This window comes from Schistocerca serialis, chromosome 6 (genome assembly GCF_023864345.2).
Source record: "Schistocerca serialis cubense isolate TAMUIC-IGC-003099 chromosome 6, iqSchSeri2.2, whole genome shotgun sequence".
Taxonomy (NCBI): domain Eukaryota; kingdom Metazoa; phylum Arthropoda; class Insecta; order Orthoptera; family Acrididae; genus Schistocerca; species Schistocerca serialis.
The window spans coordinates 235,318,520-235,331,483 of NC_064643.1; the positions used below are offsets into that span (position 1 = coordinate 235,318,520).

Genomic DNA, 12,964 nt, shown 5'->3' on the forward strand with positions numbered 1-12,964 from the left:
AAACATCCTATATGATAACAGGGTTTCACTATTTACAGACGTTTATTAGAGTAACGTGTAAAAATTTGCAGTATTTTCTGAGTCTTTTGCTAACAATCTCTCCTCTTTACTTGTTATACATATATTTATATATCATTTATAGATACATCTGACTGAAAATTCATTAGAGCACTGTGTAGGAATTAGAAGTAAAGCGGTAGAGAACTTTTCGAGATTTTTGGTAATAACTTTTCCCCTTTATATGTTACATATTTCTTTGTATATTAGATGAATTAAGAAAAAAATAAGCGCATTCGAATGCAACGTCGTGTCAAAATTTTGAAGCAAGCTATGAAGAACTTTCGAAGATTTAAGCTCTTGAACAAATCAACATTTACATTTTTAAATAGATTTCCCCAACAATTATTACGTATACACTGAAGAGCCAAAGAAAGTGGTACACCTGCCTGATATCGTGTAAGGCCAACGCAAACACGCAGATGTGCCGCAACACGACGTGACGTGGACTTGACTAACGTCTGAAGAAGTGCTGGAGGGAATTGACGCCATGAATCCTGCAGGGCTGTACGTAAGTCCGTTAGAGTACGAGGTGGTTGTGATCTCTTTTGAACAGCACGTTGAAAGGCGTCCCAGATATGCTAAATAATGTTCATATCTGGAGCGTTTGGTGGCCAGCGGAAGTATTGAAACTCAGAAAAGTTACTGGAGCCACTGTATAGCAATTCTGGACGTGTGGGGTGTCGCTTTGTCCTGCTGGAATTGCCCAAGTCCGTCGGAATTCACAATGCACATGAATGGATGCAGGTGATCAAACAGGATGCTTACATACGTGTCACGTGTCAGAATCGTATCTAGGGGTCCCATATCACTACTGCTGCACACGCCCCAAGCATTACAGAGCGCCCATCAGCTTGAACAGTCCTCTGCTGACATGTAGGGTCCTTGGATTCATGAGGCTATCTCCATACCTGTACGCGTCCATTCCACTAGATACCATCTGAAACGAGACTCTCCGACCAGGCAGTATGTTTCCAGTCACCAACAGACGGGCCCACGCGAGGCGCAAAGCTTTGTGTCGTGTAGTCGTCAAGAGTACACGAGTGGGCCTTCGGCTTCGAAAGCCCATATCGGGGAGGTTTCGTTGAATGGTACGCACGCTGACACTTGTTGATGACTCAGCATTGAAATCTGCAGCAATTTGCGGAAGGGTTGCAATTCTGTCAAATTTAACGATTCTCTTCGGTCGGCGTTCGTACCATTCTTGCAAGACCTTTTTCCAGTCGCAGCAATGTCGGAGATTTGACGTTTTGCTGATTCCTGATATTCACTGTACACTCGTGAAATGATCGAACGGGAAAATCCCCACTTCATCTCTGCCTCGGAGATTCTGTGTCCCAGTGCTCGTGCACAGATTATAATACCACGTTCAAAGTCACTTAAATCTCGATAACCTGCCATTATAGCATCAGTAACCGATCTAACAACTGTGCCAAACACTTGTTGTCTTTCACAGGCGTTGCCGACCGCAGCGCCGTTTTCTGCCTGTTTGCATGTGGCTGTATTTAAATACACATGCCTATACCAGTTTCTTTAGTACCTTAGTGTATATTACATGTGGCGCTCCAATAGACATATAAGTTCACGCGCGTATTCGTGTGTAAAGTGTGTCAAAATTTCAAAGCAATCGACGATGAGCTCTCGAAGATACATGATTTTGAACAAGCGAACGTTTACATTTTTGTTTTTGTAGACTTCTAACGAATTTTAGATTTGTTAGGCCATAATCAGCTGGTAGTTTTTGTTTTCTCACGATGGAATAATAAATCGAAAATCGATTAGTAAGAGGAAAAATACGCATTGCTGTTGTTGTTCATCCTTACACACGGCGTCCCAGCAGGAATTATCAGTATTCAGGTACATGATCGGAACGATCATTGAAGCAAAAATGTCTAATTAGCATGGGCTCTAAAATTCATAATTTAAGTGCAATAAGTAGTTCATCTAGTTCTATACTGTAAAACCTGTCGCTTCTACTGCGAGGTCTTTGGTTTCCATATTTTGATAGGTGGCAGTACATGCGAAAACAAGACTCTAAAGTACATATTTGAAGAAATACGAGCACTCGTTGCTGTTCGCTACTGTGAAACACGTGTCTTCTACTAGACAAGTATTGATAGCTCGAAAGTTATGCATTTTAGAGCCGATGTCTACTAGACAATTTTTCCTGATTGTGGTCCATTAGCGCTTGTCGGTTGAAAGTTTACAACAGTGCTGCGAGCTGTCAGGGATATTCTTATACCGTTTCGATTACAGTTACAATCCTACGACTGCAACAGAACTTTATTTTAAGGAGAAAATAAATGGTCAGTTACATCAGTAACAGAAAGCTTGGTCGTACCTTTTTTTTCAAGCAGAATCGGCCTTGACTGCACCAGATCTGGTTGCAGGATTCCGTGATACTATGGTGTCGATGACGCGTAATGCTGGTACTTGCAGACGCTGCGCTGAAAATAAGGTCCCAAAATCAGTTAAAAATATGTTGCAGGTAATGATTAGAATTCTCTATTGCCGCAGATATTGTAGTGAACTTGATGTCGCGGGACTTCAGTAACAGTGTGTGCCCAATTTGAAATACTCCGCACTTAGGTAATTACGGAGTGCTGTACATTACTCTACGCAATGCCCTATTCCGTAACACCGGCGAAGCAGTTTCAGTTGCTTCATTGACAAGACACTGCTCTAGGCGTAATCAGATCAAAGCATAATCCTCGAAGTGTTCAAGCCTCATATCGGGCACACACAATGTTTCACCAGGAGACCACCGATCTGCATCCATTGCACAGGTGAGATCAGACTTAGTTTCCCCCGTATCAATCACTGTCTCTCGCAGCCCACACTATACGGCACACAAAATTATTCAGATGTTTTATCCATGTCTATATGCACGAAAACCAACGTAGCAGCCGTGCCACAAGTCAAAAATCAGCCTTCGTAATTATCACCGCTCTACCTCGTATTTGCTCAAAAAAGGTACTGACATTTATCATTTAACATGATGAATATATCAAAATAATATAAGGAAAAATTATTCACACAGGATGTTCGGAAATTCCCGTTACAGACTTCTAGGACTTATACAGGGTAGTGAAGACATAGTATTTTGAATTGGAACCCATGTTGCGGTACGTTCTGTTTCCGTGCTACAACCATTTGAAAACACGTTGGTAACGCCACCACCATTTACAAGTGACTGATTTGGCGTGATTCATTATATAACTTGGTTTACAATTACACTCACTATAGCCAAAGCAATTCCTTCAAAATTCTCTTCAAATTGCTGCTGGGCAGCTTCTTCCAATTCGGGTGTGCGGCGTCTCCTTGGAGCACAACAGTCGCACCTACACCTACTGTCGGTGGAGGTATCCGTTTCTCGAAGCCGTTGCGTAATTGTGGCGAAAAGGGTATTCAATTGAGTCATACGTTGTCGAGAATGATCTTGATAAAGGCGACGAGCAGATTTTTCATTAACGTGAACTTTGCCATACAGATGGTGATGAGGTCCCATACTCCGAAGAGCGTAGGGAACGATGCAGGAGACCCGCATCGCCGACTAGCGAAGGTCGTAGCGGAGGTGGTTTGCCATTGCCTTCCTCCGACCGTAATGGAATGAAATGATGATGATGATGATGATGAAAACAACACAACAACACCCAGTCATCTCGAGGCAGGGAAATTCCCTGACCCCGTCGGGAATAGAACCCGGGACCCCGTGAGCACGAAGCGAGAACGCTATCCCAAGATAACGAGTTGCGGACGCCATACAGAAGGATCATGTCGGTGTATTCTGCAAACTTGTACTCAGCCATGTTGCTCTAACACTCACTGACACGTGAATGAGGTTGTTACCAGGTCAAATGACATTAACCAATCCCGCGCATCCACCCTCCACAATGACTACCCTGTTGCATACCTACCTATCAAACATGTTTTCAAACAGCTGCAGCACGGAAACAGGACGTTTCCGGACATGGATTCCTATTCAAAATATTATGAACTCATTCGCCTCTACAGGTCCAAGAAGTCTGTAACGGGAATTTTCAAACAACCTGTATATGCTCCCTACAGCTATAATTTAATAGTGCTGCTAGTTGCGGAGTACTGGTACTAGCGGAAAGGGTAATTTTGGTTAAATTGTAGAGTTCGGTTGTTCAGCCAATAAAAATTGCGGTGTTCATGTGAAGTGTCTCATAGTTGTTGCCTTTACACACGCAAGCATGGACCTGTTATCAAGTCATCGTCAACGTACAGCAGCTGACAGTTACACCAGGTTCGCCAGTGACGTACTGGGTTTCTGTTGCAGCTGATGTGGTACCAGGACAACCTGATGCTGGACCCCACGGAGCGCCGCTCCATGGAGACACGTGGCAACAAACACACGCTGACCATCCGAGACGTGCAGGCCACCGACTTCGGCAACTACAGCTGTGTCGCGGAAAACTCCCTCGGCCGCGCAAAGAAGTACATGGAACTCTCAGGTGAGTCTCTCTACTTGTTGTTCGACATACTTGCTCGTTTTGCCCCAGTTACATTACATCCTATGCTTAAATACACTCCTGGAAATTGAAATAAGAACACCGTGAATTCATTGTCCCAGGAAGGGGAAACTTTATTGACACATTCCTGGGGTCAGATACATCACATGATCACACTGACAGAACCACAGGCACATAGACACAGGCAACAGAGCATGCACAATGTCGGCACTAGTACAGTGTATATCCACCTTTCGCAGCAATGCAGGCTGCTATTCTCCCATGGAGACGATCGAAGAGATGCTGGATGTAGTCCTGTGGAACGGCGTGCCATGCCATTTCCGCCTGGCGCCTCAGTTGGACCAGCGTTCGTGCTGGACGTGCAGACCGCGTGAGACGACGCTTCATCCAGTCCCAAACATGCTCAATGGGGGACAGATCCGGAGATCTTGCTGGCCAAGGTAGTTGACGTACACCTTCTAGAGCACGTTGGGTGGCACGGGATACATGCGGACGTGCATTGTCCTGTTGGAACAGCAAGTTCCCTTGCCGGTCTAGGAATGGTAGAACGATGGGTTCGATGACGGTTTGGATGTACCGTGCACTATTCAGTGTCCCCTCGACGATCACCAGTGGTGTACGGCCAGTGTAGGAGATCGCTCCCCACACCATGATGCCGGGTGTTGGCCCTGTGTGCCTCGGTCGTATGCAGTCCTGATTGTGGCGCTCACCTGCACGGCGCCAAACACGCATACGACCATCATTGGCACCAAGGCAGAAGCGACTCTCATCGCTGAAGACGACACGTCTCCATTCGTCCCTCCATTCACGCCTGTCGCGACACCACTGGAGGCGGGCTGCACGATGTTGGGGCGTGAGCGGAAGACGGCCTAACGGTGTGCGGGACCGTAGCCCAGCTTCATAGAGACGGTTGCGAATGGTCCTCGCCGATACCCCAGGAGCAACAGTGTCCCTAATTTGCTGGGAAGTGGCGGTGCGGTCCCCTACGGCACTGCGTAGGATCCTACGGTCTTGGCGTGCATCCGTGCGTCGCTGCGGTCCGGTCCCAGGTCGACGGGCACGTGCACCTTCCGCCGACCACTGGCGACAACATCGATGTACTGTGGAGACCTCACGCCCCACGTGTTGAGCAATTCGGCGGTACGTCCACCCGGCCTCCCGCATGCCCACAATACGCCCTCGCTCAAAGTCCGTTAACTGCACATACGGTTCACGTCCACGCTGTCGCGGCATGCTACCAGTGTTAAAGACTGCGATGGAGCTCCGTATGCCACGGCAAACTGGCTGACACTGACGGCGGCGGTGCACAGCTAGCGCCATTCGACGGCCAACACCGCGGTTCCTGGTGTGTCCACTGTGCCGTGCGTGTGATCGTTGCTTGTACAGCCCTCTCATAGTGTCCGGAGCAAGTATGGTGGGTCTGACACACCGGTGTCAATGTGTTCTTTTTTCCATTTCCAGGAGTGTATGTCCTGAGATGAAGTATACGTGTTTACTCCCAAGGGACTCGATATTCTGAATACATTGTTTCGTTCACAAACAAGGCAAATGAGAGCTTAGCCTTACGTTAAATGTCAATACTTCCCGTTTTCGTCAGACCCAAATTAGACATAGGGTAAAATGTAAACATTGTGTCAAGTCATGCATATCCACTTATTATAGCAAGTAAATATCTATCACTGGTATGGTCTAAAAAAATTTCTGTATTTATACCTGCTGAAAAATATTGTAAGTGAAGAAGCAGTTTTACCTTTGGAATAATTCTATGTGGCTATTTAAAAGAACTTTTTTCATATCGCCACATGGGCTGTGATTAGATAAACTATTATTATTGTGCAACTAGGTTTGACTTTTTTTCACCCCCTGGCAAACTGAACAGCTCAAAGCGGTATCAACCACGTCTGTGATTTCAAAGTATGCTAACCAAACGGTTTACACTGTCTTCGCAAATGAGCCTGGTGTGCGACATGACACCATTCAACACCGAAACACAACTGAAATTGGACTCAGTGTGCCGTCTTTTTATGTACCAGGTAAGGAATGTAGAACCAATGTGTATAACGTGTAGCATTGAAGTTCACAGGCTCAGTATAAACCTGTTTTAATAGCTATATTACGTACAGTTTTAATGTATATTACAAGGGCTATTGTTTTTTCTACCTCAGATCGGCCGCGAGATTAAAATCACAGTGAAAATTCTGTGAAGCTTTTTGCAGATGTGTTGCTCGTCTGTCGCGTCACGTCGCACTTTCCAGTTCTGAGCACCTGGATGTCTAGGGCCATAGTATCTTCCGTCAAGTATGAAATGCCTGCTGATGAGCTATGTCTGATTTTGTGCAGCCAACGTAACATAAGTGTCATGCATTTATTTCTTCATAACAGTATCGTGCATTTGAAAAAATATGGAGATTGACTGCAGCAAAATAACTTTTTATTTAAGAGATTTTATGTGGGTTATATAAAAAATATCTCTTATTGAAACTGTGGAACAGAAAAAAGTTTCAAAGCGTTCCATTCTAATGGAAATACCGTAATATCTTGTCGTCATAAAATTAGCCTATTCATTTTCGGTAGTTCAACATAAGTGAAATTCAACTATCGTTGTTGATGGTTCAAATGGGTTCCTCTCCTTAAGTCACAACTGTTAAGAAATTAAATAGAAAAAACAGAAAGCTGTATGCATGCCGCATTTGTTGTGTCTTGACAGAAAACAAACGTAAACATACTTTTATCAGTAATATTTTATTCGTTTAATAAAGAATCGGAAAGAGTTCGCGTGTCAATTAATTACTGTGGATAAATTACAAAGATTAACCTTTAATCCTGTACCCACCGCATCCCGGTCTTCTTGTGGCCGTTTATTCTCGTGACCAGCGCTGCCAGCAGCCGTGCACAGTGGCTACATTCCTGCCAAGTGTTTCTGCAATATCGCAAAAGTAACATCCAGATTCTCGTAGACCTATTACACGACCCCGTTCAAACTCAGAGAACCGTTCATAATGGCGACTTCTTTGTCTTAAAGGCATTCTTGACTAACATCAGCTCATACGTCCATTCTCAAAGGTAATCAACGCTTTCTACCGTTACAGCCCGTATTTCAAGCAAACCTGATTTGCATCCTCGTAGTGGCGCTACTAGGGCAACGCTTATGCGAATAGCCCGAAATTTGAATAGAGGTCATCATTCAGATGCAGGTGCACGCCTACCTACTTTCGTTTGTCTTCTAGTTGGTGGAATTTTTTTCCGCCAGTGTAAAATTTCGTGTGAGAAATGGAAGCTACCTTGCAGCTGCAGCAAGAATAAGGGAGATCTCAACGCATCTCTCTCTACTGACATAACTCTATTTAAAGCATAATTTCTGAACGAAATTGTTGAGCTTCTGCTGAATCATAATTTGAAGCGTCTATTAACGGCATGTTAGATTCTTAAGCTGATAATCGTTGCAGTAATTCAGTTTTCTTGATAACTTTTGTAGTGTTTCAAATACGCACGCCTGAAATAATGGTTAACACCTAGTCATAGTTAGAAATGTGCATATTTTGTTACTTATTCGCCCTACATAGGCTTTCTTTTAGCGGCCTACCCTTGTTATCGCAAAGCACATGAATGAACTGAAGAAATGTTTGCAAAGTAAGACAAGTGTGGGCTGTTGAAACGCTCATGGACTCCGACGGAAGACAGGTGACTGTGAACACTTCAGGACGGGCAGGCGAGAATTACTTTTGCTGTGGTAGAATATTAACAAGACATTGATTAACTGTTAGTCAGGCGGAAAGACTGATGACGTACGATTATAAAAGGCGCTCTCGATGTATCTCCTTTTACGCTAAATTGATTGAAAGAGCCGCGAGAAAGCAATCGGCACAATGGCAGCTGTTGTCAGACGTAGGAGGCGCTCTTTTCGTTTTTGGGCTCCAAGAAGTCAGTTTGTTATTTGTCACTGAGAGGCGTACCGACCGCAACACCTTTGAGACTTCCGTTCACCGTCAAGCTAGACGGCAGGTACTAGGGCAACAGGTTCTGGCAGTAACAATGAATTATTCGCGCGTACCATTCGGGAATCTAGTTAACTTTCATAGCTCTGCTTGACAGCAGCCTCAGTGGTAAATGAATGAAATATTGTTGCTCGCTTCTCCAGACACTTCCGTTCTATCGACCGCTCGATGGCTTGGGCTAGACACATCGAGTCGATTGCCGTCGGATAGCTCCGACCGCTATCCCTGCCAAGGAACATTACCATAAAGTCGATAGCAGAGTGCCCTGGCTGCGAAGAGGATTTTCCAACGACCGGAGTAATATATTTTCCAGTCGACTGGAGCCTTACGATGGCAGCCATATTCTGGATGTATTCGGAGAGTCTAGTAAAAGTTTCGTGCTACCGTTCTTTCACGACTTTGCGGTACGAACGTATTCATGTCAGTAATTTCTTATGTGTCTCAACATTTTTAATTAAAAGTAATACAGTGACTGTTATTACATTTCTGTAGGTGGATTAAGAGATATATTGGGGGAATATGACCAATATAATCTTTCAATGATATGGTTCTTTAGCAAGACACATACTGCTCTTCGCTTGCTCTGACTCTACTTCATGTAGAGTGCTTTATCTGAAAACTACCTTGAGCAGTCAAACAGAGAACCGACTCGTGGCGATAACATATTAGGCCTTCTGGTGACAAACAGATCCGAACTATTTGAAACAGTTAACGCAGAACAGGGAATCAGCGATCATAAAGCGGTTACTGCATCGATGATTTCAGCCGTAAATAGAAATATTAAAAAAAGGTAGGAAGATTTTTCTGTTTAACAAAAGTGACAAAAAGCAGATTACAGAGTACCTGACGGCTCAACACAAAAGTTTTGTCTCAAGTACAGATAGTGTTGAGGATCAGTGGACAAAGTTCAAAACGATCGTACAATATGCGTTAGATGAGTATATGCCAAGCAAGATCGTAAGAGATGGAAAAGAGCCACCGTGGTACAACAAACGAGTTAGAAAACTGCTGCGGAAGCGAAGGGAACTTCACAGCAAACATAAACATAGTCAAAGCCTTGCAGACAAACAAAAATTACGCGAAGCGAAATATGCTATGCGAGAGGCGTTCAATGAATTCGAAAGTAAAGTTCTATGTACTGACTTGGCAGAAAATCCTAAGAAATTTTGGTCTTATGTCAAAGCGGTAGGTGGATCAAAACAAAATGTCCAGACACTCTGTGACCAAGATGGTACTGAAACAGAGCATGACAGACTAAAGGCCGAAATACTTAAATGTCTTTTTCCAAAGCTGTTTCACAGAGGAAGACTGCACTGTAGTTCCTTCTCTAGATTGTCGTACAGGTGATAAAATGGTAGATATCGAAATAGACGACAGAGGTATAGAGAAAAAATTAAAATCGCTCAAAAGAGGGAAGGCCGCTGGACATGATGGGATACCAGTTCGATTTTACACAGAGTACGCGAAGGAACTTGCCGCCCTTCTTGCAGCGGTGTACCGTAGGTCTCTAGAAGAGCGTAGCGTTCCCAAGGATTCGAAAAGGGCACAGGTCATCCTCGTTTTCTAGAAGGGACGTCGAACAGAAGTGCAGAACTATAGACCTATATCTCTAACGTCGATCAGCTGTAGAATTTTGGGACACGTATTATGTTCGAGTATAATGACTTTTCTGGAGACTAGAAATCTACTCTGTAGGAATCAGCATGGGTTTCGAAAAAGACGGTCTTGTGAAACCCAGCTCGCGCTATTCGTCCACGGGACTCAGAGGGCCATAGACACGGGTTCACAGGTAGATGCCGTGTTTCTTGACTTCCGCAAGGCGTTCAATACAGTTCCCCTTAGTCGTTTAATGAACAAACTAAGAGCACATGGACTATCAGATCAATTGTGTGATTGAACTGAAGAGTTCCTAGATAACAGAACGCAGCATGTCATTCTCAATGGAGAGAAGTCTTCCGAAGTAAGAGTGATTTCAGGTGTGCCGCAGGGGAGTGTCACAGGACCTTTGCTATTCACAATATACATAAATGACCTTGTGGATGACATTGGAAGTTCACTGAGGCTTTTTGCAGATGATGCTATGATGTATCGAGAGGTTGTAACAATGGAAAATTGTACTGAAATGCAGGAGGATCTGCAGCGAATTGACGCGTAGTGCAGGGAATGGCAATTGAATCTCAATGTAGACAAGTGTAATGCGCTGCGAATACATAGAAAGATAGGTCCCTTATCATTTAGCTACAAAATTGCAGGTCAACAATTGAAAGCAGTTAATTCCATAAATTATTTGGGAGTACGCATTAGGAGTGATTTAAAATGGAATGATCATATAAAGTTGATCGTTAGTAAAGCAGATGCCAGACTGAGATTCATTGGAAGAATCCTAAGGAAATGCAGTCCGAAAACAAAGGAAGTAGCTTACAGTAGGCTTGTTCGCCCACTGCTTGAATACTGCTCAGCAGTGTGGGATCCATACCAGATAGAGTTGATAGAAGAGACAGAGAAGATCCAACGGAGAGCAGCGCGCTTCGTTACAGGATCATTTAGTAATCGCGAAAGCGTTACGGAGATGATAGATAAACTCCGGTGGAAGATTCTGCAGGAGAAACTCTCTGTAGCTCGGGACGGGCTTTTGTTAAAGTTTCGAGAACATACCTTCACCGAAGAGCCAAGCAGTATATTGCTCCCTTCTACGTATATCTCGCGAAGAGACCATGAGGATAAAATCAGAGAGATTACAGCCCACACAGAAGCATACCGACAACCCTTCTTTACACGAACAATACGAGACTGGAATAGAAGGGAGAACCGATAGAGGTACTCAAGGTACCCTCCGCCACACACCATCAGGTGGCTTGCGGAGTATGGATGTAGATGTAGATATAGATGTGAGTCTACTCAAGCACTGGGTATTTATAAACGACATTGAAGAAAGCCCGACAAATGTTCTATAAAATCACTTCTCTAGACATAAGAAAAGGATATGGATACATTTGAATGATGGTCAAAATGAAGAATATTTTTTCATCAGGAAAAGTGAGTGAGGTAGAACAATGACGTTGACAGCATTTTTAAGGCAGACATTACTTCAGCACACATCACAATGGTCGCTATGGTGACATGTTAGCGTTGTTAGAAAATGTATGGAAAGCATGTATGGGTGTTGCAGGGAAGTAATGCTGACGACCAATTGTGAAGAAAAAAAAATCGATACGTTGAGTCGTTTCTGAGTTTTTAGCATTGACGTTAGGCAATCGTGTCGCAGGTTTCTCATTATACCACAACGAATTTAACCAATTCCTGGAGAGGTATTCGCAGAAGTTTTCATAGCTACTTCCAACTCATGTGTAATGAATGTAGTTGATGGAGAATGACAGTAATCTGTTTCACGTGGAAAATCCGCGGGGGCTTCAGTATAAGGTGGAGTAGACACTATTGCCACGAGTTTTTGTAATATTTTGGTGACCGTCGAATCCTGGTGGGAAGACAGAGCGCATTCGCGGTAATTCATGATTAGGGCCCGGATTTTAATTACCTAAAAAGCAGTGAAATATGCAAGCATTTATGACCTAAAACTTACATAAATATGACCTTAAGAAATAAAATATGACTTAATAGAAGTTAATTTAAAGCATTTTTCTATGTTTATTTAATTTTTTAATCACAATAGAGTAATACAAAATTCACTTCTCAAAATATTGTAAGTATAGTTCTTTCTTTCTGTAGGGTTTGTGGCTAATTTGCACCTATTTTTTTAAAGTCTGAATGTTTTATTTTCTAAACACAAAGTACAGTGAAAAGATCATCTATCGAAACAGTAAAACAATGTTTTTATTTCTACGTAGTATTTAAAGCGTTTTATATTATTTAATACCGTATGTCAATCTTCAGTATCTGCAAAGTTGCACTGGATCACAAGGTGCATTTTCAGGTTTTCCATAGTCAAAGATCTACGGTTGTCGCTGAGGTTAGTTTTGTATCTGGAAAAGCTCCTCTCCACTTTACAAGACGTCACTGGAGCGTACTTAAAGGCAGTCAGGTCACTGGAGTTCAGCTTTGTTTCAGTATCTTTAAACGTTGCAGCATTCCCTGATAGACTGTCACTAATTTTGCACATTGTAGAATACCCAGCATTCCGTTGGAGAACACTTTGCAATTTGGTTTTCACTTTGTCAGCCAGATGACCACGAGTGCGAGGCAAGTGGCGTACACCACATTGGGGTAGAGAATCTGAAGCCATTTGGCTGCTTTAGCCATATATGAAGCACCATCTGTTACAAGCAGCAAAACGTTGTCTATTTTCACACCGTCCGGCCAAAGTAGCTGCAGAGAGTAGTCAAACAAAATAGCAATTGTCGAATTGCTTACTCTATCGAGAGCTTCACACGTTAGTAGGACTATATCTCCAGGGCCATC

At 43.4% G+C, this 12,964-nt stretch overlaps 1 protein-coding gene across 3 annotated transcripts in view; it reads left to right on the forward strand.

The window, feature by feature from the left end:
• The window catches only part of LOC126484417 (lachesin-like), an 871,444-nt gene that overhangs the window by 768,697 nt on the left and 89,783 nt on the right, over positions 1–12,964 (forward strand). For all 3 annotated transcript variants that reach the window (XM_050107928.1, XM_050107929.1, XM_050107930.1), the window contains one exon: positions 4,361–4,535. In XM_050107928.1, the coding sequence (XP_049963885.1) occupies positions 4,361–4,535 (175 nt within the window). The remainder of the gene's footprint in view (positions 1–4,360; positions 4,536–12,964) is intronic.